Consider the following 25,063-nt stretch of genomic DNA (forward strand, 5'->3'; position numbering starts at 1 on the left):
ATCTCTCTCCCTCTTTCTTTCTCTCTCTGTGCCTTCTTTTTTTTGTCTCTCTGTCTCTTTCTTTGTCTTTTAGTTGGCAGGCTACTCGTTGCAGGAGCTTTTCCTTCTCTCTCGCAGTCAGCTGACCCAGCAGCGGAGCCTGGCCCTTAACACCTTGGCTCACATCCTGTCAAAGGTAAATCAATAAAGTTGGTTCAGTTGACTGGTGTTAAATTGCCCTCCACTTCTGCTGCAATTAACAATCAGGACAAAGTGAGGACAAAATGTAGAGGAGCCCAGAGGGGAGAAACAAGGAAACAAGCCATGGTTGCAAGTGCAGCAGATTCTTTCATGTGATAGTGACTTTAAAAAGGCTTCTCACACTCTGCTGTTCCACAAAGACTCAGAACAAATTAAGATGTTTAATGAGTGATAAGAAAAATCGTTTTTTGAAGAATTTGTTAGATGGTACATACTTTTGTTATGCCCAAGTAAGTACTAAAATGGCATAGGATCATCTGTAAACTTGTACTTATTAAGAATGTGAAGATCTATGAATATGCAAGATTATGCAAATTGTAAATGCCCCATGTCTATCTGTTTCTAAATCCCACCCCTTCCCCACACTACCCTGGAACGCTTACAACATATTTTAACAAGAACTAGGCTGGTCAGCTAGCTAACAGGCTAAAAAACAGTTAACAGCCTAAACAACTCCATCATTAATATCACAGGCTTGAATTAAAATACCTATGTTCTGATTCACTGTAAAACAGAAATATAAAAGCTGAGTGTCACTTGCATGGCTTACATGCTTCAAATATCCGTGTTTCAGTCAGAAGTAGCGTCAAATCCAGACTAAATCTCAAAAGGCTCCGTATTACCTAAATAGTATGCTATGTAATTTTGAAATTCTAGCTTCTACAGCCAAGTAGTGCACTGTTTGTCGAGTTTGAATGGGGCTGAATGCCAAATGAGTATTTTAGCTACATTATGCAATGTTGGGTGCTGGAGCCAGTATTTAAATTCCAACGTAGTGCCATATGTAGGGAGCAGAGAGCCATCTGAGATTCAGCCCCGGCGTGGGAAAAGGGGCTTTAGCTTGGTGCTAAATAAGATTCGCAGTCGTAATTTGGTGACCAAAAAGTGCTTGTAAAGGAAAGTTTTTGCATTAAATAGTGCTGTACTATGATATGATCATTGTTATATGACAAACGCTCAAGTTCATTAAAATGACTGTGACGAACAGTGATGGGCGTTCTTCAACTCCACCTTGCGTTGTGACTAAGAACACCTTTCCCCATGATAAAATAGCAGTAACGCATGGCCTTTTGTGGCTTATTGCTTAATTATATATCTGTGGAAAATATTCTTGCATATTTTTTAATGGTTGCGTAGCTAGAATATGGCTGTATATGGAGGTAAGGAGCCATATATTTTGTATTAATGAAGTAGACCTACTTTATTAATGATGCATATGACCAGGCTACTTTGAAAAAGAAAATAATAAGCTATTGGTTTTGTTTTCATATCATGATTGTGATTTTTTTGGACTTGTTTGGTGGTATGCTGCACATGTTGTTTAGAGATCAACAGAGGAACAGTTGATGGCAGGTTTGAAGAATAGGTGTATTGAATATTCTCTATGGCTTTAAAAGTTGTGCTTGGACTTGGATGCAATTATCATACATTGTTTGTTTTGTGCAACTTGTTATTGTGCTGTTTGTTATTGTTTATTTGTTTCAGTTTTGTTTATAAAGATGTTGACATTCAGTTAATACATTTTTTAAAATTGTTCCATGAACCCCACATCCCTTCTTTCTTTCTCCTTAAACCCAAATACATTTCAGGCACGAAAATTGTCTTTGCTTTAAGCCCTGAGATTTGTTCTCTCTCACTCTGAAACCACTCCACTACCTCTCCATGCCACAAGCCAGTCCTGTTTTTTCCACACCGACTACCACCATGTGACATGAGTTATGCGCCAACATGACTGCTACAGTACACATAACGGCCATCCTTACACAACGTTTGTACTGCAGAACTGTTCAGCAGACCTACATACTGGAAATTCTCAGCAACAAAGCTCTACAGATTGTACACATAAGTAGTCTCATGTCCTCCATTTTGCTGCACGAGTGATGTTCTTAAATAGATATTATAAAAATGTATTCTTAAAATTCTTATTCTTCTTGGCAGTTTTCTGGCTTGTGATTGGGCCATTGTTTTAAGCCTGTCCATACTGAAAAAAGCTGTATGTGGCGCAGAATGTTTAACTAGTTTTTCGTGTTATAACTGCCATAAATTATATAATTTATAAAACGGACTGCGTAGTGTGTTGCTCATATGTTCAAGACATCAAATAAATATTATATAATAATATACAAGAATGACTCATCTCGAGCAGGTTTTCTTTGATGTGTGAGTGAGACTTGAGAAATGTCTGCCACTCCACTCACAGACACTGCCCTGCATTCTGTCTTTGTTACTGGCTGAGCAGATGAAATAACAGACAGTGCAAAAACAAAGCTCCCATTGTAGCATTAGTCTTTACTCTCTAAATGAACCTGCATGGTTGTGTGTTGTGCTTTTTAGGCCTTTTCACTAGGCTAATGTTAGCTTGTAGTGCTGGTGAAGATGTTAAAGCAAAAGTAGCTTAAGCCAACGACTACACAAAACCCAGATTTGAGGCTTTATTTTCAAAACTTTCAATAATGCAAGCTGGAAAGTGAGCTGGAATGAACCTGTGCTGTTGGGTGAAGCTGTTGCATGCAACTAGAACACCAGATTTGACGGTTTATTATACATTTGACACTCATAATTTGAAACTGCAGCATCATTTATCCATTTTAGCTAATAGCTTACTGCACAGTAGCTGTAAGCAAGTTTCCTGTCACCATGCCGTAATCCTCTCATTAGCTTATTTTCATATATTGGATCATAAGTTCAAGTTCACTCTGATGTACAAAACTAAGCTGCTAAGTAACGTCCAGAAAATTGCTTTTTTTCAGTGGTATTGAGAAAGCCTGTGTTTTCAATGGAAAAATGAGAACTTTGTGCTATGGTAAAACATTTGATACAGATGTTAGTCTGATATAATCATAATAAGCCACTCAAAAAGACTTATTGAGTGGAGGGGGTCTTTAATGGTTAAGTTTGAATATATTTAATTTTTTTTTCTCCCAGTTCTTCCTCTCATATTCATTGTTTGCATATGCTATTTTGTCTCCAGGCCCGTGCTGGTGAATACTCCTCTTCTCTTAAAGGCAATGTGCAGATCTCTCTGCTAGATGCTGGCCTTCTTTTTCTCTTGCGCTTCGCTCTGGACGACAGTGTGGAAGGCGTGATGTCAGCGGGTGTGCATGCTCTCCGAGCGCTACTGGTGTCCCCCGACGATGAGGTGAGGCACAAGCAACAAAAACCTTGACTTACCATTTAAATGCAAAATACCTCAGGGGAGCTATTAGCACTTAAGTAGCATTTGTGTGCATCATTGAAAGGAAAGAAACTGGCGAGAACCCACACCAGCATGATCTCGCAAATACACATTTGCAGTCACTAATTGTATGTGTATTTAAAAAAATGTCCGAAACGGTACCAGATGTGGTAGCAAAAGTTTCATCCTTCTTTCCATTTTTGCCTTAAATCTATTATTTTCAAACCACTGAGAGTACAACATATGAAAAAGGAGAGTAAAAGTTAAGTCTCATGTTTTTCCCTTTGTATTTGCATTTATCCTTTGTAGGAGTGCCTCGACAACACGTTCCCTTGGCTACTAGGGATGGCAGCCTTTCCCCTACTGCCCTCCACTCAGGATGAGGCAGATGAGGATGATGAAGGCCTGGATGAGTCCATGAAAGAAACAGCTAAAGAGAAAGAGGACAGAAAACCAGATCATGATGTTGCTCGACTGGATGTTGTCAAGGTGAGAAGAAAACATGAAGCTAAGACGATATATGATTTTATTTAATGTGTATTGTAGAGCGGCACAGATGACTTCCTTTAAAATGTTCAGTTTAGCAGGCGATTTATTACAGAGGAGTTGTGCATGTCATTGTGTGTGTGTGTGTGTTTTTCTTCTTCTCCTTCCATGTTCTTAGGGATTGTTGAAGATGCAGCTTCTGCAAAGGTTGCGGTACATTCTGGAGGTTGTACGGCCCGCGCCTCACGTTGTTCTCGATGTTCTAGAGATTTTGATTAGAATAGCTCGTCACTCAACCTCAGCAGCCACACAGGTAAGGTAAAGTCCTGAAAGGTTTCTGATGCGTACTTCAGCATTCTCTTTGCCACAGTCTCCACATAGTGCTCCCATCTTCTGACATCTGTTTTTAATGATTCACCTCCTTTGCATATGTGCATTACAGTCTCTTGTGGTCTTTAAAAAACAGTACATTGCAGTCCTCTTTGCAAACTCATTAATAAAGCTGAAAAGCAAATTTACACAAATTTTCCCTCTTATACCAAATGTAGCTCATCAGCCAAGACATTGTCTGAAATAAGCTTCTATAGTTTTTTGCTTGCACCGTAATGTACAAGTAATAGAAGCTTATACACCACCAGTTAGCATCATGCAAACTCCATACACAAATGACTCCATACACAATGCCTCAAACCACAGCGAGTTGTTAGGTAATCTTGTAGACTTCCTTATGTGGTTTCTTGACTGTTTGACTATAAATTTCTACTCAAATTCTGAAAATTAGATTTTTTTTATGTAACTATTTAAACTATTCAAGTTGTTTGCCACATCTAGATCCTTGATTGCCCCCGGCTGATGGAGATTGTGATGTCAGAGTTCCTACCTTGCTCTTGGACTCCACCCACGTCTCCATCCCCACTTTCTTTATATGGCTTGCCTATTTCCATGGCTGTGAAGCTCCTCCGAGTTTTGGGAGGTGCTGGGAGGCATGCCTGTGCCAGAATAGTGAGTACTGCATGTACTGATAGGCACCTCAATAAATGAAACTTGAAATTATTGTATACAGCGCATGCTCATGGTGCAGATGGGTGGATTCTGACTTGTTTATGTCTCAGCTGAACTCTCTAGGTGGGAGGGAGCGTCTGTCTCGGCTCTTGGCAGCAGAACCTTCGGAGCTGCTGCTGGAGCCAGGGGAAGCTATTCGCTGCAGCACAGAAGCACTGAGGCTCTGGGCAGTGGCTGCTAGCTACGGCCAGGCCTGTGACCTCTACACGTGAGAACACTTACTCAGTTCTTGTTTCTTGTTCAGTGAAAACTCAGATTTACACAGTTTTTTCCTTACCTCATGTATTGTCCATCAGCCATGACGTGATGGGTGCCTGAAGTTTGCTTCTTTAGTTTTTTTAGCTACAAGGTTAAAATAACTAACAAGTAATAGAAGCTTCTACCCACCACTTAGCAGTGTGTAAACTGCATACCTGAATCATGTTACATCTTCAGAAATCATAGAACATAGGAGACAATCTCAGACGTTTCCATTCTTCTGGAACTCTTGTGCTCGAAGCATAGGTTTTTGAAAAGGGCATTTTCTGTATTATCACATATAGGATTCAGTTCACTCCAGGCAGAATTAGTTGTGTCTTTGCTGCTTTTGGATACACTAATACTGATTGCATGTGTCTTATTCTTGTCTAAGTTTGACTAAGTGCTGAACTTCACAGTGGGAAACTGCTTTTAAAATGAGAATGTTCATGTTTTTTCAGTACCTTTTGAGAAAGCTTTTAGAAATGAGAGATGTATGTTGTCTGTCTTTTTTGGCCTTATTCCTACAGAAGTTTCACTTTTTATGATGCATTCTCAATAACAATTGAATGAAAACTAAATAAGCTAAGCTTAATGGAATAGATTATTTTATTCCTCTATAATTCTAACATAAAGTTTATGGCATGTTCTATTCTATGCACGGACATAAATATTTAATGTCCAGAAGTGAAATTGATATTTTGCTTTCACCTAAGCTTTCAGTGCACTCCAAATATGTTATCATTGCTGACACCGTTTGCCTATGTGGTGTAAGGTCACAGACAAAACCTGGGTGAAAACTTTGAATCAGATCAGAGAAATTGATTCATTTTGTTCAAGCAGTATGAATGATTCATTTGTCACTAATTAAGTGATCTCAGGTAGACTTGCTAATGTGGTTTCCAACACTTTATGGCATGTTATCTAAAAAAAGCAGGTATCACTTTAAGATGATGACAGCCTTTTATTTATTAAATGTTTAAATTGAATGAAGTAAATGAAACAATATTTTTTGTTGTAATGATGCTGTGGATCTGTGCAGGAAAGTGTACTCTCCTGTGCAAAACTACAAGGCAAAACATCAAGCTTTTAATGGTCTTAAAAACAAATCATTAGTAAATTAGCAACAATTAGACAATACATATAGATAGAGTAACTTAGTATGGGTATAGGCTTTTCCCTTTGATTTTTGTAAATGTTGACATCTTTTGTGTGAATTTGCAGACAACCTTTTATAGAAAGAAGAGTTGGTATTGTTCCACTCAGCGTTGATGGCTTCAAACAGTTGAAAAACACTGTGTTTAATGTGAGACCAAATATTCTCTATAGGGTTTAAATCTGATCTGACTCTGAACAGACCAAAACCATTAGTTAAAACTATTATATTTTGGGCCTTGCCCATAAATACGACAAATAAGATAAGCATATAAATAATAGCAAGATGACTTCCGTTCTAAAGATGTTATTAAGCTGTAATAAATTCAATGTAATTTACAAATATATCCACAGTGTTCATTTTAAAATTTCTTTTGGGAAGTGCCTTTAATAATATCCATATCTCTCTCTCTCTCTCTCTCTCTCATATGTATATAGAGACCTTTACTCAGTTCTGGTGAAGGCATTGCAGGCTGCACACAAACCCAATGCTCCATCTGAGCCTCTCCTGGTGTTGGAACTCCACCGAGTGAAAGCACTGCTGGTCCTGCTCACTCAGGTCACACACACTGCTGGCTGCCACCAAGAGTTACAGAGTAGCTTGCTCAAGTGAGTCCTACATTTTAACTCCACAGAGGCCACAGAGGAGAGATTAAAGAGAGCACAACTGTGATATGACGTTTCTGCACACATTAAGAACCAGAGAAATGCTATATTGGCCTTTTTATCTGAATTTATTTATTTGATGTTTGTTGTAGTTCCCAGGGTACAGAGAGTCTTCCCCCTCCTCCAGTGACATGGAGTCATGTGACTGGTTTGCAGGCCACCTTGACTGGATTGCTGAAAGGCTGTGTGAGAGCGCTGGATGACCCAGGTCAAAGGGCAAGCACCCTGACCCTACTCCCATCCTATCTGATCTACATGGGGGTGTTTTACTCACAGCTCAGTATGCAAGTAAGCGCTCCTAAGAAACAGATTAAATAACACTGTGCCATTCAAGCAAAGTTAAATTTGTCATTTTTTGGTGTGAGAGGAGTGCAGGACAACTTCATCCATCAAACTGACACAGCTCTTCCTTTATTTTCCCAAAGCATTTTAGCAGCGTGAGTCCTGCACCGTGAAGCCAGAACTGGTTTTTGCCGACAGCCACTCATTTTTGCTGAAATACTCAGTTTTAGAACTGCTGTCTTAGGCCAATAATTCTGACTAATTTACTGCCACCACTGTTCTTACTGCGGGTTGGGTCTCAGAACTGTTAGCATTTAAAGGTGATTGTGATTGAGAGGCTTTTCATGACAGTTATGAAGTCTTATCTGATTGATTAAAATGCCAAGCTGGAGATGTTAATTTGATGCATTTGGTGCCCTATTCTGGTGCTGGTGATCTTCAGCCCTGGACAGTTCAGCTCTAACTTTAATGTGTCACAGCTGATCCAATTAACGAAGGCCTTCAGAAGCTTCTGAATATTAGAGCCAGGTATGTTGGAACTAAACTCTTCAAGGCGATAGATTACCAGGACAAGGATTGGGCACCCATGTTCTGATATTCTGGTCATTGTGAACTTTAGAGATTTAATGTGTGCTACTGTGTGCTTTTGCAGAACTCCTTCCAACCAGTGCAGTGTCTACTGGAACTAGAGTCTTTGACCTCAGAGGTGCTCCTTCCACTCATTTCCCATCAGGCCATACGCAGCACGGTAGAAAGCCTCAGGTTGGATGATGGTTTTATTTCTCTAACATCTTTAAAGCTTAAAAATAATTTTTCCTTTAGTTTAGTCTCCAGCCTTTAGTTAAAGCAGCCTTGTTGAAGGGCCCATACCATAGAAAAGTTGATTTTCCGCACTTTTTTTAAATGGAAGAGTTTAATGTAGTGCGTAAACATTTCAGAACGTACCATGAACTTCCATGAGTCCGTGCAGTTAATGTATGACAACTAAACTGCAAAAACAGTTTTGAATTCGCAGTTTCTATGATGTCATGCAAACAGACACATTTACATATATCTGTAGTAGTTTAGCTCTGCCCTTTTATGCTGAAGTGAGTGTTTTAGCCATGACCGCTGGCATAGGGCAACAAATCCGAATGGAGATCATTTACATGTATCAGTCAAGAACATGCTAAGAAATGAAAAAGTAGGTTATGCTCATGTAAAAATGAATTATGACTCATTAAAAATTCATTGTTTTTGGTACATGAAGCTACACAAATGTCAATTGTCTGCATATTTTGGTGTTTTTCTTGCTGATCTCATCTGATCTAATTAATCAACCAATTAAAAGTCATTCTGGAGTGACTGTAAGAGCAGAGACAGCACTAAAATGTGCAGGACAGGAAGACTCCAGGACCAGGCCAGGAATCCACTACTATATACATAAGAATGTGGCTGTGCGATATCACTGTGATTAATTGTATTTTGTAACTGACATTATGATGTTGTTGCTGCAGGTCCTATTCGGTAATCTGTAACCCTGTGTTGAGTGCTCCTGGCCTGGAGGTCGTCCCGAGTCTGCCAAGCTTAGGCTGCTTTAGGCTTAAGACTAACCCCAACCTTGTTGGACCCAGCTCTCCTCTCCCTCTCTGTACTGCTCTCTTCTACCTGCTGGACATTCTCACCACCAACCACCGAAGCCTAACCAAGAAAGTACGTTTGATGTGCAGAGACTGGGTGTACAGTAATTCTGGAGTGCCACTGCCCTTCACAGTTTAATGTTTTTGTTGTGTTGACACACCTTGTTTAGTTATGAAAGTCTTTGGTGCTTTGCTGAGCTGAATATGGTGTTGCAGAAGGAAAAACTGCAGCCGAAGCATCCCAGAATTCAATTTGAACATTGCTTGGACCCCAACCCCAAGCAGATGAATCTGATGATTGCAAGCGTTTTAAAAAGTTATTCAAAGAGAATTCAGTAGTTTGGAATATCGTAGCCTGGATGTTCATGTTAGCGCCACTCTCAATACAATAACACACAGCTATGTGTATTCCCTGTTATTACATTACTATGAGGAGTTATTGCGATATCATGTGGTCAAATGAAACAGCACTGCTGTTACTGAGGGACCTCTGGATTTGTCAAGTAATACCCTGTAGTAAAATTACTACTTGTCACTATTTGTCAGATTTGTACTGGACTAAAGTCATGGGTCAGTAATCACACAATTACAGTACCTCCCCTAGTAAAATGAATCCAGTTTGAGTACGTTTTTTACGTAGTAATGATGCTGTTTTGTGCTGCCACCTAGTGACTAAAAGACACCCATGCAGTTTAAACAGTATTAATTCACTTGGGATGACATGAATTTCTTCTTCTCTGTAGTTCAGCTCCATCGTTCTTTCTGACTCTGTACTGGCGTACCTGCGGTCCTGCGTCGGAGCGATGCCCTCTGTATCCCACGCAAGTGCCTGGCTTTTACGCCATGAACACCTCCTGCTGTATCTGCTCCTGAGACTAGCTCTCAGACTGGTACTTCTTCACTGCATTTCATATTTTTGTTGCCAATGTAGACGTCTTTACAGCCATTTTTTTTTGGGACATTGATCATTAGGCTTTTTTTTAAATCTGAAACTCACACTAGTATGTTTCCAGTACTTTCTATTATCAATCCAGAGTTGCAAGATAAATAACATTTATTTGCTCTTTAATGGGCAAAACTGGCATTTTAAATTTTTCTATTTGAAATATTTAAATAACATGAATCAAAGCAAGGGCTCCACTTCAATCAAGAGGTAACCGGCTATGTATAGTAGTACTATGTCATTTTGGTATACTGCATTTACAAATCAGCTACTTCAAAGTAGGCATTTAGCACTCACAAAACCATGTTTAACTACTGAACCTGAAAAACCTTTGTAAACATTGTAATAGACACCGTAATTACAGTTTTACAAAAAGTACATGTTCTTCACATGTTCGGTGTAAATAATGTGATTTGAAATGTGAAACTAATATTACAGAAGAAACATTATTTTAGGCATATCTGAACCATCTATGCTTTCTATTTGTTAAAATATCAGACGAAAGTAAATTCTCTTTTGTGGCTCTAGGTTCCTGTTGACCCGGAGGTGGCCAAACATGCATCCCTGTTTCATCAAGTTGCCTTGGCTCTGCTGTCCTGGCTGCTGCCTGGAAGTGAATATCTGGCACATGAGCTTTTGTCCACCATCATCTTCAATCATGAACTGCTTCCGTGAGTCTTGAGTTTCTTTGTCTGACTTTATTTTGAATTCTGACTTTATTTTTGAAATGTATATCTTTTACATGCCGTGTCCATAGCCGCCTGAACTAAGCCAGTGCAATATTTTACTAGTTACTGGCTTTTACAGTTTTATCCTCACAGAAGCCTGTGATATGAAAATGATGCCACAAACAAATCACCCATGTTTTGCTGTGTGCTGTCAGAAGCCTGACTGTGAAGTTTAGAAGTTCCAGATGAGTTCTCTGAGTTTTTAGATGGATCAAGGCTTTCATGCAATCAAAAAAAGTTCAATAATTTTTGCCAAAATAATGCAGGCCAATCATTAACCATGTTACATCAAGTGTGTATATATCTGTTTTTATAAGAGAGATTGCAATCGTGATGTCTAAAAAAGTAATTGCAGTGGAGAATTTGGTCCATACTGTGCAGGCCTAACCAGAAGTACTGTATATATTACTATTAGCTCTGTTAATAGGACTATTATATTGGATGGTCTTGTATCTTTATCAGTGTTTCTGGAGGCTGCCCACCTGCAGAATCCCAACTTTAAAGGGGACCCATTATGCTTTTCCCTCTCCTTTAGTGTGTTATGGCTTTTTAAGCATGTAAATGGTCTGCAAAGTCAGAAACCAGAGCATACACGCCAGAGGGAGTAACTCTCTCCCACAGAAACCACTTTTCTCAGCTGCCTGAAATGCCTTGTTAAAATTCTAGTCCTTTTTCCTTTGTTACAGGATAACAAAATCTCATAACGCAATCATTATTGCCTGCCTACTGGCAAGCTTAGCACACCCTCATACACGAGAGCTACAAAATAAAAACGTACCACTCAACATCCTCCTCCAGTCTAGCTTGCAAAGGTGGACTTTCAATACCTTGCAAACCTGACTTTCAGGATCAGACTCTGGCTCAAATTGATACGGCAGAACCGACGACATTATAAAAACAGCCACAGGGGTGCAGGGGTGAAGCTTGTAGCAGGATGCCGCAATTTTGATTGACCAAACAGAAAAGAGTGGACGAGCTGAGCACACTGGGCTCATCATTAGGGGGATTTAAAGACACAGGAGGTCGAACAGAGCTTCCTAGGCAGAGGGTAAACGAGATGTGCAGTATGAGAAAATGAATGTGGTTTTGGAGCATTGAAGCATGCAAATCTATTCTAGTAGACCCCAAAAATAAAATTTTGAACATTGAAAATTGGCAAAAGGAACTTGTTCTATTATTCTGACGCTCTGCTTTAAGACCCTGAGTAGGTAGTCAGTGATATTCAATCTTGGTTGGACCTAATAGTGCATTAAGATAGCTCAGCAGGAACAGGGTTTTTTTGGAGATGCTTATTACAGAAGGAGTTTTGGCCTTATTTATTTACTCACTTCGCTCAAGAACTTGTTGTAACTCTCTGTGTGTTCTGTGTTGCTTTGGCCTTTCTGTGGCTTTGAGATTGGAGTGTGTTCGGTATGTTGTGTAATGGGATATGGTTTCGTTTTTTCAATTTTGTCAGGATCTGGTTTGACTTGGTATAGCTCTTTGTGTGCAACTGTTAACAACTTCTGAAATGTTTACTGAAACGTGGAAGACGGAAAAGCATTTGGTGTGCAGTGAGTGTGATTCTTTTTTAAGAATTAAATCTTCTTAAATATACTTTGACAACAGCTTGGGTAAAGTTTGCCTAAGGGCTGTGGTCTTTAAACCAAACATTTTTACTAGGTATTTGTGTATGCCCATAGGTAGTGGTCTGGAAGATTTAGCCTGTAATCTTTATGCGCTAAGTTTCCAAATTTTCTCCAAGTTTATGGACTTGCTTCTTTTGCTCTTGAGCCACATTTATTATTATGCCTTTCAGGAAGCAATATGTCTCAAAAATGTGCCACGAAACCAGATGTTTCTGCTGGGCGTCTGCTGTTGTTGCATTTTATTTTCACAAGAGGGCAGCAAATAGAGTGCTTTCTTTGAAGGTTATTTTTATTTATTTATTTTCAACCCAGTGGACAGTCCTCACAGCAGAGAGCGTATATTTACTGATATTTACTCGAGATAGTTCCGTTAGTAAGTTTTGACTTTACTGAAAATGACTCAAAATTGACCCTGGTGTGTTCAGAAAAGCAGGACAATCATGTTCATTCACATGGACATGCTACTAAGTAACTGTTAAGCAGCTTTAAGCCATACACGCTTGAGAGCCGCCCAACACATGCAGATCAATAAAACAGCTTTGCTAAATATGGGCTTTTGAAACTTTTCCATATTCTGTAGTAAATAACCTGTTCAAAAGCAATTACATTTTTGGGAAAAAAATATAATAATTAGGGATGCATTGATACTTGTAGTGGTACCAGGTATCGGCCAGATATTGTGCTCATTTACTCATACTTGACTTCATAAAAAACACTGATGATAATATCTGATACTATGTGACATGAGCCTAGCGTAAGCTGCTGCCTTAATGAACAAATGACTTGAGCTGGCAGTGGAGGAGGCTCTGCTGACACAGAGAAGTGTTACTGACCCTGTGGTGATTGGACGCAAAGCCATTGGTCACTTTAAACATTTGACAAACTCACTGTGCGATTTTAGCCTACACAATCACACACAATCACAACCACTTCCCCAATACAGATAGAGATACGTAGGCTAGAACAACGGAGACAAAAAGTCAACAAAGTCTGTATATGCCGACTTTACTCTCTTTAACTCAAACGTTTTTTTGAAATTGTCTTTGTAAAATAGGCTGTAGGGAGTCCATATTATCCGACTCAATCAAAGATTAGTAATGTAGCATGGCTGGCTAATTAAAATCAGCTAGACTTTAATTGATTTAGATAATTAAATGAATGATTAGATTTCATTTTTAAGGTACATTGCACTCATTTACGCTAACAACTACTTAATTCTAAGTAGTAGGTAGGTTACTCAGTGTGGTATCGAACTCAGTATTGGCAGGTACTAAAAAACGTACTTGGCCTAAAAAAATTGTATTGATACATCCCTAATAATATTAATATATAATTCTATATTATACAGCCTTAAGGAACCATGACTAGTAGAGTTAGGCCTAAAGAACTGCAGTGTATCTGAACAGTTAAATCTATAAAATCTAGCTGATTTTAAATGGTGTACATTAGCTGGCTATGCTACATTAGTTACCTTGACTTGAGTATTATTGCAGTGCAGAAAAGCAGGTTTTGTACCTTGTCAGCTGTAGGTAAAGTGTTTCAGCTCCTGAAGTCCTAACCAATGGGAGAGCTGACTTTGCTGTGTCTCCCCACATACCACTAAGACAGTAAATCCTGATTGGATCATTTTTCTATTGGGTGTTTCAAGAATTTAGCCCTTTTGTTTCCAGCAAAACAGAGAGTATTACTGCAATACTTGAAAAGTTTAAATACAACAAACAGGATGATTCTGTTGTAAAAAATGATGTGTTTTTACTTCACGGAAATTGTTAGGACTTCTCTGAACGTTTCCTTTCAGTATTAAAAGGCTATGTTCACGTTCCAGATTCAGTCTTTCTGCCCTGACGCTATAGATTTGTGTCGGTCACTGGTGTGACCACATCTCTCCCCTGAAATGATGTGCATGTGCATATTTTATCAAGTTAGCTGCTGACAGTGCCAGCGCTGGATTATAATAAATGTCATATGCATGTTAAAGCGCATTAAATTGTGATGTATTAAAAAGAAAAAAAAAGTAGCCTGACCATTCTAGTTATGGTCACTTGCTCATATGTCAGATATGTCTTTGATCTTGAACCACAAATGAAAGTGGCTCAAAACTGATTTGGAAAAAACAGCTCTTAAAACCACATCTGTTACAGATTTGTCTGGGGACAGCATTACTTTTCTTTTTTCCCCCCATTTTCTTGCATGTTTCCATTTTCCTTTTAACAAAATGTCCCTGGGGAACACTAATACAATGGAGGGGGCAGTGGAGCGCACACCTTTCCACCCAGCTCATTACTAACCACCACCCAACCCCTCAAACATGATCTGACCCCAATTCCCTCAAGCTCACAGACTGGCAGGCAGACAAACAAGAACAAACAACAAACAACAAGACACCCTATGGCATATTTAGGCAAGAAATCGGATTTGTGCTGCTTCTATTCTGTTTTGTGAATGTGGCCTTAGTCAGCAGAGAATGTACATTCTGAGCTGTCTTTCTCACTCTGTGCTCTGCAGGGAGGGTGGTAGCGGTGGTCCCGAAGCAGCTACACTGGCAGAACTGAAGCTTCAGGAGAAGTCCACCCCTCTGTCTGGCCTGGGTCCTCTCCTTCGTGACTCTCTTGCTCACCTGCCTTCTATCCGGGGCTGCTACCTTACTCACCTTGCCCACCTAGAGCCCGCTGTGCTGTCCTCTCGCAACCGGCACCTCGGCCGCAACCCATGGCTTTCTTCTCAGCTCCTCCCTGAACTCTCTGGCCCCTCGCTGCCCTCCGACTGGCCATTCCTGCCCCTGATCATCCTGTATGAGCGCACAGGAGTGTCTGAAGGTGGTGGGCTACAGATGAACTCCCTCCCATCTGGCTCTCTGCAATCGGTCACTCACTGCCTACAGTGGCTGCTACTTCTGGAGAGCTGGAGAGAGCAGGTGCTAAAGCCAGTGCCTCCTGTGGCAAAGCTAGCCCGCCTTGCGTGTGTCTTCCTCTGCTCCAGTGACCTCTTCCTGGAGAGGCCTGTGCAGGAGCTGACCTGGGCGCTGTTCCGCGGGCTTACACGGCCCCCCAGTCTGCAGGCCCTGAACCTGGGCACACCACCACCTGGCCTGGCCTCCTTCCACGACTTATACTCGGCCCTGCTGGCCCAGTACGAGGCAGTGTCATTCGGAGACACGCTGTTCGGCTGCTTCGTGCTGCTGCCCTTGCAGCGACGCTACAGCGCCACCATGAGGCTGGCCGTGTTTGGTGAGCATGTGGGAATTCTGCGTTCACTTGGTGTCTCACTAGAACAGGTGAGAAATCTTCAGTATTGATTGACTACTTATGTTCTCACAGTCCTCGTACATGATGGATATGTATGGGCTATTTGATAATTCCCCACAATTGTGACAATATGGTTTTGCATTCAGAGGGTGGTCAACAACTTTAGTCATATGCACGTAATTACATACATATTTAGTAGGCATGTGCATTCGTTACGGTTAGGTGCATGCAGTCGTATGGAGAATACATGTAATGTACGAAGATTGATGAACGTAATGCGGAACCAAATTTCACAAGCACACTTCCACACAGAAACTTTAGGCTGTAGGCCATTAGCAAATTAGTGGTGGCGGTCTAAGGAGGAGGCTTTGTCTAGCATCAAATAATCTGGTCTGTCTAAGATTATTAACTGCAGCAGCTACATAAGGCTGAGTTTGAGGTGTTTGATCAATGTAGTATAGTTTCGCCTGTGAGGAGATTAAGCACTCAACCGTTTTCTCTACTGCTAACTACAAATCACAGCGTAAGGTGATCCATCATTGCACAAATGAGTTAACTATCCCCATCGAGTGCAAATGACCATACTACAGGCCGCACTCACTACATCGGGGGCCTAGACGACACTAGGTGGAACAAACTATAACTTGCACTGCTGTCTGTTCAGACCTGGACTTATGCATTTTATGGGTTTCTGTTGTTTATTTCCTGTTGTACCGAACTCATACTGAATAGTGATGTCCAAACTGTGGTGTGAACTGAACAATGACTTCTGTGTACCGTTACAATCCTATCATGATCAGATATCCACGTAACTGCAGAGAAGAGAAAAACGATGCGCAAAAAAGAAAAGAGATTTTGGCTGAAATTAATGTAGAACAGCGACTTACTCTTTTAGGTAACAGCGCTGGTGTTGCACAAAAATTAAGCATCACACGGTGGAATAGTTTTCAAAACATGCTTTATTATTCAAAAATAGCTGAGGGAAATAAGTCGATTTTCATGGCGCATGAGTAATTTTAATAGAGAAGCCTCAGATGAGCTAATCAGTTAAAATTACAGCTAAATGGTACAACACTGGATGCTGATGGACACATCTGCATGTGTTTTTCCTCTTCAGTGGACAGTGTGCCAGCATGTTGGTTTGTCAGAGACACACATTTTAACTGTTTCTGTATCCAACACCATCCTAGTCTTTTTAGCAAAAAAAGCCTTTCACTGTGGCATTTCACTGTAGTTCCTGTGATTTAAGTGGCCTGTTCTGCCCCAGTAAAGAATGTTTTCAAGAGATTTTTTTTTTTCAACACATTTGAACGACAGGCACTTCAATGAACTTTTCAATACAGCTGTTTGGTCCACGTATAAAATGTGCATCACTATTTCTGAATAAGACTGATATCATCATCTGTGGGAATATTTAACAAAAGACCTATTGAAAATTTTGAAAAAGTGAAAATCATTCAACCCTGGTCACACTCTTTTAACAGAGATACAGCCCAAAATCTAACATGGATGAGCTTTCTAGTTCTAGTTTCTAGTTCTTCCTATTTCTACTTTCTAGTTTCTAGTTTGTTTGTTTTTTTTTTCTAGTTCTTTCAACATCACACTTATGAGTTTTAATCAAAGCCAGTATTAACAACTTTACTATATGTATTACTTTTAGTTTTTAAATTTGCATTGCTTTCACCATAAAAGGCAAAATCTTGACATAGTAATGAATAAACCTTAGAAGTTTCAATGAACTTGGTTTGGTGCCCACTTGATTCAGCCGATGAAGTTATAATGAACAGTCCATGGGCACCTGAACACTCTCTCTCTTCTTAAAGATTCTATACACTCTTTCCATCAGAATGAGGACCTTACAAAATCTCCCTAATCCAGGACCTTCAGTGCTGTGTTCCAAAACACAATAAAATGAGACATTCCATCTGATTAGGGCTGATTTGTGTTCTCTCTGCTCAGCTACCCATTCCTTTGGAGAATTTCACCTCGCCACCAGAGGATTCACTGCCTTTGCTGCGTCTCTATTTTCGTGCCTTGGTCACTGGAGCACTGAGGAGGAGCTGGTGTCCTGTGCTCTACGTGGTGGCTGTCGCCCACCTCAACGCCTTTATGTTCTCCCAAGATGAAGCACCACAGGTATGTGATAAGAATGTATATCTCACAGTGATATTCCAGTTCTTTACAAAGTTATAAAATCGATCAGAAAAACTCGATTTCTTTTCTTTCTTTCTTACCCCTGTGTGTATGTGAGGCAACGAGCAATTAAAAACAGTAAACATAACCTTCCAGAAAACTAGTTTAAGAAATAACATTTTTCTGCAGATTATAGTGAACAATTACTTCATATTTGAAAAGTAAAGTAGTAAGTAGTCAACAACCTTGAGCTCCTCTAAGCAACTGGCTGAGATTCTGAAAGTAAAGCTAATTGATTCCTACAAGGCAGGGGAAGGTATCAAAACAAATAAAAATAAAAGTATATCAAAGTGCTTCCAGACCAAGAAGGACCAAGAAAGCTTTCCAATAGAAAAAAGTCTAAAAAACCAAAAAGACCAAAAAGTCAAAGCAAACCCCCATGTGACAGCAAAGGACCTGCAGGAAGGTTTAGTTGACACAGGAGTGGTGGTGCACCATTCTACTGTGCACAAACTTGCACAAACATGATCTACATGATCACCTCATCACAAAATTAAATGTCTGAAATATGCAAAACAACGTCTAGTTAAGCCAGAAACATTACAGGAACAAGTGTTGTGGATGAATGAAGTAAAAATGGAACTACTTGGCCACATTCACAAAATGTGTATAAAAAGGAGCTGCATTTCACGACAAGAACACTTGCCAACTTGTAGGCATGGGGGTGGATCTATTGTGTGGCAGCCAGTGGCATAGAAATGATTGCACAGATGGATGGAAGAACAGATTCCACTAATTATCCTCAAATTTTGGAAGCAAATTTGACAGTCAGAGAGGCTGGCTTCTGCAACATGACAGTGATCCAAAACATACCTCAAAATCCACCACGATCTACTTCAAGAAATGCAAACAGACGCTTTTAAAATGGCACTGAGTCCCCTGACTTAAACATCATTAAAAATTAGTTTGTGAATCTTAAACATGCTGTACATGCAAGACAGCCCAAGAATATTGCAAGGAAGCGTGGGTGAAAATTCTTAAAACAAGTATAGAAAAACTCTGAGCTGGCTACAAAAAGTGTTTGCAAGCTGTGATTTCTGCCAAAGGGGGTCATTCAAGTTCATGAAATAAAAAGTAAATGTGCATTAACATTTGAGGTACAAATGGTATTTTTTTTAAACAGTTTGCTGCAGAGATTTGCTTTTTTCACTTCAGAAATCAAATACATACTCCACATATATGCAGTTGAATCCCAGCTTCAGATCAATGCATTTTTACACCCACTGTAAATGTGTGTTATGCATATTGGCCTGATTCCAATCTAAATGAAAGTGAACACTTATTCACTTCCATTTCTCTCCTGGCAAGTCTGTGGTCCAGGGGAGTTTCTGCTCTTGAATACTGTAGTGTTGATATTTTTTCTTAAGAGTTATTGTGGGCAGATGTCAGTAACAATTGGAACGATATTGGCTGGAAACGGAAGGAGCTGTTCTGCTGCAGTATGGATTTTCCCAGTGCAAATAGTTAAGAGGGACCTTAATTTTTCTAAGTTGGAACTAAGCCATTGGTACTCCTGTGTCCCTTTTTAAAGACAAGTAAAGTCTTATAATTCCTTGAATGAAGCTGTGAGCTATACTTGACCCTATTCTGTCAACAGTGAACAATGACTTGTCAGAAAGCAAGTCCAGGTGAGACTGACAGAAAGAGAAACTTTTGAAAGCTCATGGAGAAATTTCAGCCAGTCATGATAAATGGCTTGTTTGACAGCCGAGAGAAGATGAGGGAATCGGTCGTTTTGTAATAGTCTTCCGCAGGAAATTTAAGTAGTGTTCAAGGGCTTGGAACTGATTGTAAAATAGGGTCCAGAAAGAGGAATGAAATACGCACATCATCAGTAGGCGCATGCTGGGCTGTAATACATCATGATGAACTGAGTGGTTTTGTTTGATGTCTGGTGTAAGGTGAACTTGATAGATTGCTTCTGCACACATTTTGCTGTTTTTAGTGTTCTTTGAGTTAAGGATGAAAGGGTCATTGGTCTTCTTATGCTCTTTTCCTGTAGGAGGTGGAGGCTACACGCCGGAGCCTGCTGAGAAAGACATACTACCTGACAGATGAGGTACAGCCCTGCTGTGATTTACTTGTTAAGCTGTATGTGCATCTCTCTCTCTCTCTCTCTCTCTCTCTCTCTCTCTCTCTCTCTCTCTCTCTCTCTCTCTCTCTCTCTTTCTCTCATGCTCTCTCTCTCTCTCCCCCCCTCTCTCTCTCTCTCTCTCTCCCTCGCTCTCTCTCTCATACCCTCTGCCTATGTTCTCCACTGGCCCAGGTGTTAAGGAGCCACCTGCTGCTCTACTTCCTGCCTGAGCAGCACAGTCAGCTTGGCTTCAGCACTTATGAACAGCTGCCGCCCATCCGCGCCCGCAGGCTCCACAGCGTAGTAGGAACCGAGGAAGGCAGCGATGGAGACAGGTGAACCAGGACAATCTCAGACATGCCGGAAGCTCCTAATAGTTCTGTAACTGGAGCAGATTCACAGGCTTCAGGAAGCTGCAAGAAGCAAGGACTAGCACAGACTAAATAAATTTTTGTAAGACTACTTGGTGAGAATTTTATTGTCATTTTTACATTGCATATCTTCAATAATAAGAGTTTTTACTGATACATTTTTGATGGATCTCAAGCAAATAGGAGGACAGATCAGGTAGTCCCTTTTGAACATTTCGTGCATAAAGAGATGGTCCGAAACAAAATTCAGGGTGGCACACTATCAAATATTTCACAATTCACTGACAGTGTTGGATTGGAGAAGATCTCTGGAAAAAGACAGCGATTCAGTGGTGAGGCAGCTTTCCCAAATAGGAGCCAAGAGTTGACACAGGACCGACAGATGGTGTTGATAAAGCTTGGAATAGAAAATTTGCTATTTTTTATTCTGCTAATACCGAAATTAGTTGGAGAGGCACTGCCAGCGTGCCTTCCCCTTTCCATTACTATTCAAAACATGGCCCATTTACAAATAAACACTGCAGACGCTTCACTCAAATTGCTACCCAGAGCAAAAAGGAATTTGAAAAAAATACCAACAGACCCACAAAAAGGCAACTCACTTGAAACTCAGCTGCAACAGTTGCAAGTGTCTCAACTTGGAACAAGTTTTATGAAACAGCCAATCAAAACGCCAAAACGCGTTACATGATCTTGTTGAAAGACATACTTTCAGACCATTGATTTCAGTGGATCAGTGGACAAGAAAATAATCCCTCTCTCATCCCCCTGCTGATTTGGCTTATAAATAGTGGAGTAGCTGTATGTGTTATGTGCAGATTTGATTGATTGTTTTTGAATTGCTTCATGTGTCTGTCAAGTTGCACAGAAATAATATCGCAAGCAACTTGCAACATGCAACTAGTTGCATTAATGTTTCGCAGTCCAATGTAGAACCTTTAACTGTGGTTATTTACAAAACTGTTAGATCTTGAATTCAAAGCTCTGAGACTTGGAAGAGGTAAACATGCTCTGTAGCTGATCTTCAGAGGTTTTGAAGATTACGTGCTTGGGCAGCTTCTTTGTTGATTCTGAAACTCCTCACTGAGGTTTCAACAGTAGATCTGTCTTCTCTGATTTCTTTTCCTCATTTTATCATCATGTATTGGCTAGGGCATGCCTACCCCTAAACCATCATTCCATGTGTTCCTGTTTATCAGCGGCTGAGGATGAGCAAGCTGTGTGAATGATGGCACAGTTTCCAGCTCTTTTTTACCCTCAGTTGCCCATACATTTGCATTTGGACAGTGCTGTGGTTCCTACACATAATTCGTTCTTTGGCTTGGTGCCCCAGTAAATGGGCTGCTTCCCTCCTGCGTTGGCCTGTTTGCAAGAGTTTTTTCTATTCAGGGTGAAAAAAATAAAAGTGGTGGTCTTGTTTTGCCCCCACAAGAATGTTGATGGTACGCTAGCCAGTAAGAGAAGACAATAAGCCCTCCTGTGAGCAACGCTAATGCTAGTCACACTGCTCAGCTGACATCTGTTCTACATTGTCTTGCAGGTAGGGGGCACCGAGTTTCTTCTCTAGCGTCTGTGGACCACCAGCCTCATTTATCAGATGATAAATGAAATCGGAAGAGGCCGTTTGTGACTTGATCGTTAAGGGTTTAACGGGCCACCAAATTATTGATTCAGTTTGTAAATCAGTTTTTGGAGCAAAACCATGACAAGCCTAATTGAAGTCAAATGCTGCATGCTGCAAACTGGTGTGAAATTGATTTTCCAGACTTGTCTCAAGTATTTTGGCTTTTGGAGTCAACATTAACTATTGTGCGTGATAAGACGGGGTGAAAGCCCTTGGAATTGATCGAGCCTTTGATTTCGCCGAAATTGACAATTTTCTGGTCAACAGCAACACAGGCTGCACTGAAGTGCTCCCATCTGCTTCTGATTCCACCTTAAAGCAATGAGCCACTGATTGTGCAGTGAAGTGCCCCAGGCTGTTCGACACTCTGACTTCAAGTGGCCCATCATCTCCACAGTTTTACACATCATATAGCGCAACTGCATATATTGTATATTGCTTAATGTCATCTAACTCTAAATTTAGTTTCTGAAAGAAACTGGTGATGAGAGCTTGTAGGTTGTCCACCTTTTGTCATTTTCTGCCAAACTAGATGTGCAGCCCCAAGTTATTATTTGGCAGAATGATTCCCTGAGAGTTTCCACCAAAAAATAAATATCATTGACCAGAGAAGCACCACCACGTTATTATTATTATTTGCTTTCTGCTGGAAACTCTCAGGTCATCTGGTCATCCAGAGTTCTTCTGCATTTGCTCAAAACGTTTTTTTTCATACAAGAGGTTGACGAGGCGCAAAAGCCCTTTTTGTGATGTCTGGGTGACCTGCAAATGGCTACAAATTGCACAACAATTGTTGCTCATTTCCTTTTACCTCACCATCCATCTGTTTAAGAGAAACACCAAAGTCCTACAATTCACGCGGACACTTTCTGACGCAGGACAGACGCTCTGGTTCCCCAGCAGAGCTTAACTTCATCAGATTAATTCACTCAGCTTTGCGCACATCTTGGATCCAGACCATTAAACTCACAGCTTCAACTAGATGCACATCCCACCGGGCCACTTCTCACTCTATGCAAACAATTTAAGCGGAAGCGCTGTCAAGTGCTAGGATAATCAGCATATGATGAATTCAGGAAACTGAAGGAGGATATTTCTACCTTGTACAAGTGCGCAGTACTTCCATGAAGAGTGAAACTTTCATCTCAGGCAAGCAGACAACTTGCTGAGCTCTCAAGATCATTTAAAGTTGTTATGGCCCAAGATGGCCGGAAGCCGTGTTGTCAGTGTGGTACCTCATACCTGTTATCAATTGATCATGCGAGCCCTGGTTGAAGTAAATGTGGCCAGTCACCACATTAAAGTTATGTAAGAAAGACTGTGTCCAACTTTCTCTCTTATTTTTCTTTCTGTCCTTTTGTTTTTCCAAGTACACTCTGAGTGAGCCTTTCTCTGGCAAATTAAAAACATGAATTCCAACTGTAGTGCCAGGAACCTTGGTAATGTATTAATAATAAACACGATGAAGATGAAAACCAGTGGGTTAGGCTGCTTGTTATTTATGAAAAGCTGTGAATGCTCAAGTTTCATTTAGGAAGAGAAAAAAAAAACACATGCAAGCCTGCTGCAATATTGCACTGCTGCAACATATAGTACAAAAAGTTACAGACCACTCTTCATTTATTTAATTTCCAAGTACAAGTTATTCATTTTTCAGCATATGGAAATGAGCAGAAAACATAAGTTTAACAGAATATTACACAGAAGCCTCAACAACTAAATGTCACATTTTTCAGCATATATTTTTTTCAGGTTTTCAAAGAAATCTGAAGATATATTTTTCCTTGCCTCCAAAGTTCAGTCTTAGAAGTTGGTTGCATTTTCTGCTTTTCCTGATACAAGTAATCCTAAATATATTCAATGACGTTGTGTTCTGGACCCTGAGATGGTCAGTCCATTGTTCTAAAAACACCAGCGGCTTCTTTGTTATTTGCAAATTTTCATATTTTTGTTTATTTCATTTTCTCAGTAACAGCTTCTCGACAGCTGCGCACCTTTTCAGATTCATAGTGTTGATGTTTTTTTCACAGTGGAAAGATGGACAGAAGCACCTGTGGATATTTTCAGGTCTGAAGCAAAAGTGGAGCTTGATTTTCTCATCTCTCTCAAAGATGAAAGCTTTAAGTCCTGTTTATATGGTGCTTTATGAGGTGGTCTACCAGGACTTGCATGGTTGTTAAGAGTCCAATTTTTACTGTCTTTTAATAATTATTTGAACTCCACTTTTGGCAGCTCCTGTTTGTTGGGGTTGGGTTTTTTTTTAGTTATTTTCTTCTTGACTTTCCTCTTCATGATATATCTGTTGTGTCTTACCTCTTCAGAAATATCTCCTGAAAATAAATAACTTGTGCCGAATGGTCGTTTTGACTGAAAAGTACATAGAAATGAAAGGTGGTCTCTGATTTTTGCACAGTGCAGTTCACAACTTATCTATGAGAAATATCAGCAACATGTTTCTTTATTCGGTGCCAAAGTGTCTATCATATGACTAAACAACATGCAAGGATTGTATGTCCCTAGATGCTTCTTGATAATATAGTTATCCCCAGCAGGATGTACGATTTCATCTTTACGGCATTGCTTGGCTTGTTTTCAGCAAAGAGCTTTATATGTTTCTCAGTATTTCTTTGTCACTCATTAGATGATCTAATTACATGGCTCTTCCTGCCTGTGTTCGTATGAGGGGAGTGTGCATGGCTGAGGCTCTTTAGAGTCTTAATGACATTATTTTATGTGTGTGTGTCTGTCTGTGTGTATTTAGCTTTTAGTGGGGACCAAATGTAAAATGAAAAGAACTGAACATTTTGTGGATGGGTACTTTTGGCTAGTACCTACAGCACTGTGAAAAAGTGTTTCATTTCATTTCCAGTCAAAATGGTCAATGTCAGCAAAAAAACAAAAACTTATATTTACCAGGAAATGACATAGACACAAAGTATAATTTCAAGTCTATCAGAATATAATTTGACCTCTATGTACTTTTGTGCACCCTACTGCCACTTAAACTCTCCCATCTTTCCAATCTTAAAAACGAGTTCATAGCAAAAGGTGTTCACAAAGGAGTCATGGACATTGTGTTCCCCTAGAACACAATGAGACACTAACATTTAATACCAAAACACACCTCAGCTGCCTTTCTTTCTTGTGTGAAACTAAAATGGTGAAACAAAGGAGATATTTCTGGGATTATATATAAGATAGTTCATTTGCAGAAGAAAGGAGAATGTTGATGGAAAATAAAGGGAAAGAAAACGGAAGTTATGGAGTTAAAAAAATGATTACATGTTATGTAGAAAATGGGATTCCTAACAACTGTGCAAGACCCCGGTAGACCA

At 40.1% G+C, this 25,063-nt stretch overlaps 1 protein-coding gene across 1 annotated transcript in view; it reads left to right on the top strand.

The window, feature by feature from the left end:
* rpap1 (RNA polymerase II associated protein 1) overlaps nt 1-23,314 on the top strand; it is a 34,313-nt gene extending 10,999 nt beyond the window's left edge. The window contains exons 10-25 of the mRNA XM_036593693.1: nt 74-175; nt 3,212-3,379; nt 3,725-3,904; nt 4,080-4,214; nt 4,733-4,903; nt 5,014-5,171; nt 6,794-6,964; nt 7,114-7,309; nt 7,956-8,065; nt 8,800-8,995; nt 9,666-9,812; nt 10,394-10,536; nt 14,727-15,495; nt 17,426-17,602; nt 19,662-19,718; nt 19,926-23,314. Of these exons, the coding sequence (XP_036449586.1) occupies nt 74-175; nt 3,212-3,379; nt 3,725-3,904; nt 4,080-4,214; nt 4,733-4,903; nt 5,014-5,171; nt 6,794-6,964; nt 7,114-7,309; nt 7,956-8,065; nt 8,800-8,995; nt 9,666-9,812; nt 10,394-10,536; nt 14,727-15,495; nt 17,426-17,602; nt 19,662-19,718; nt 19,926-20,072 (3,027 nt within the window). The 3' untranslated portion in view covers nt 20,073-23,314. The remainder of the gene's footprint in view (nt 1-73; nt 176-3,211; nt 3,380-3,724; nt 3,905-4,079; nt 4,215-4,732; nt 4,904-5,013; nt 5,172-6,793; nt 6,965-7,113; nt 7,310-7,955; nt 8,066-8,799; nt 8,996-9,665; nt 9,813-10,393; nt 10,537-14,726; nt 15,496-17,425; nt 17,603-19,661; nt 19,719-19,925) is intronic.
* The last annotated feature ends 1,749 nt before the right edge of the window (nt 23,315-25,063 follow it).

This window comes from Colossoma macropomum, unplaced genomic scaffold, assembly GCF_904425465.1.
Source record: "Colossoma macropomum unplaced genomic scaffold, Colossoma_macropomum, whole genome shotgun sequence".
In the NCBI taxonomy this organism is placed as follows: domain Eukaryota; kingdom Metazoa; phylum Chordata; class Actinopteri; order Characiformes; family Serrasalmidae; genus Colossoma; species Colossoma macropomum.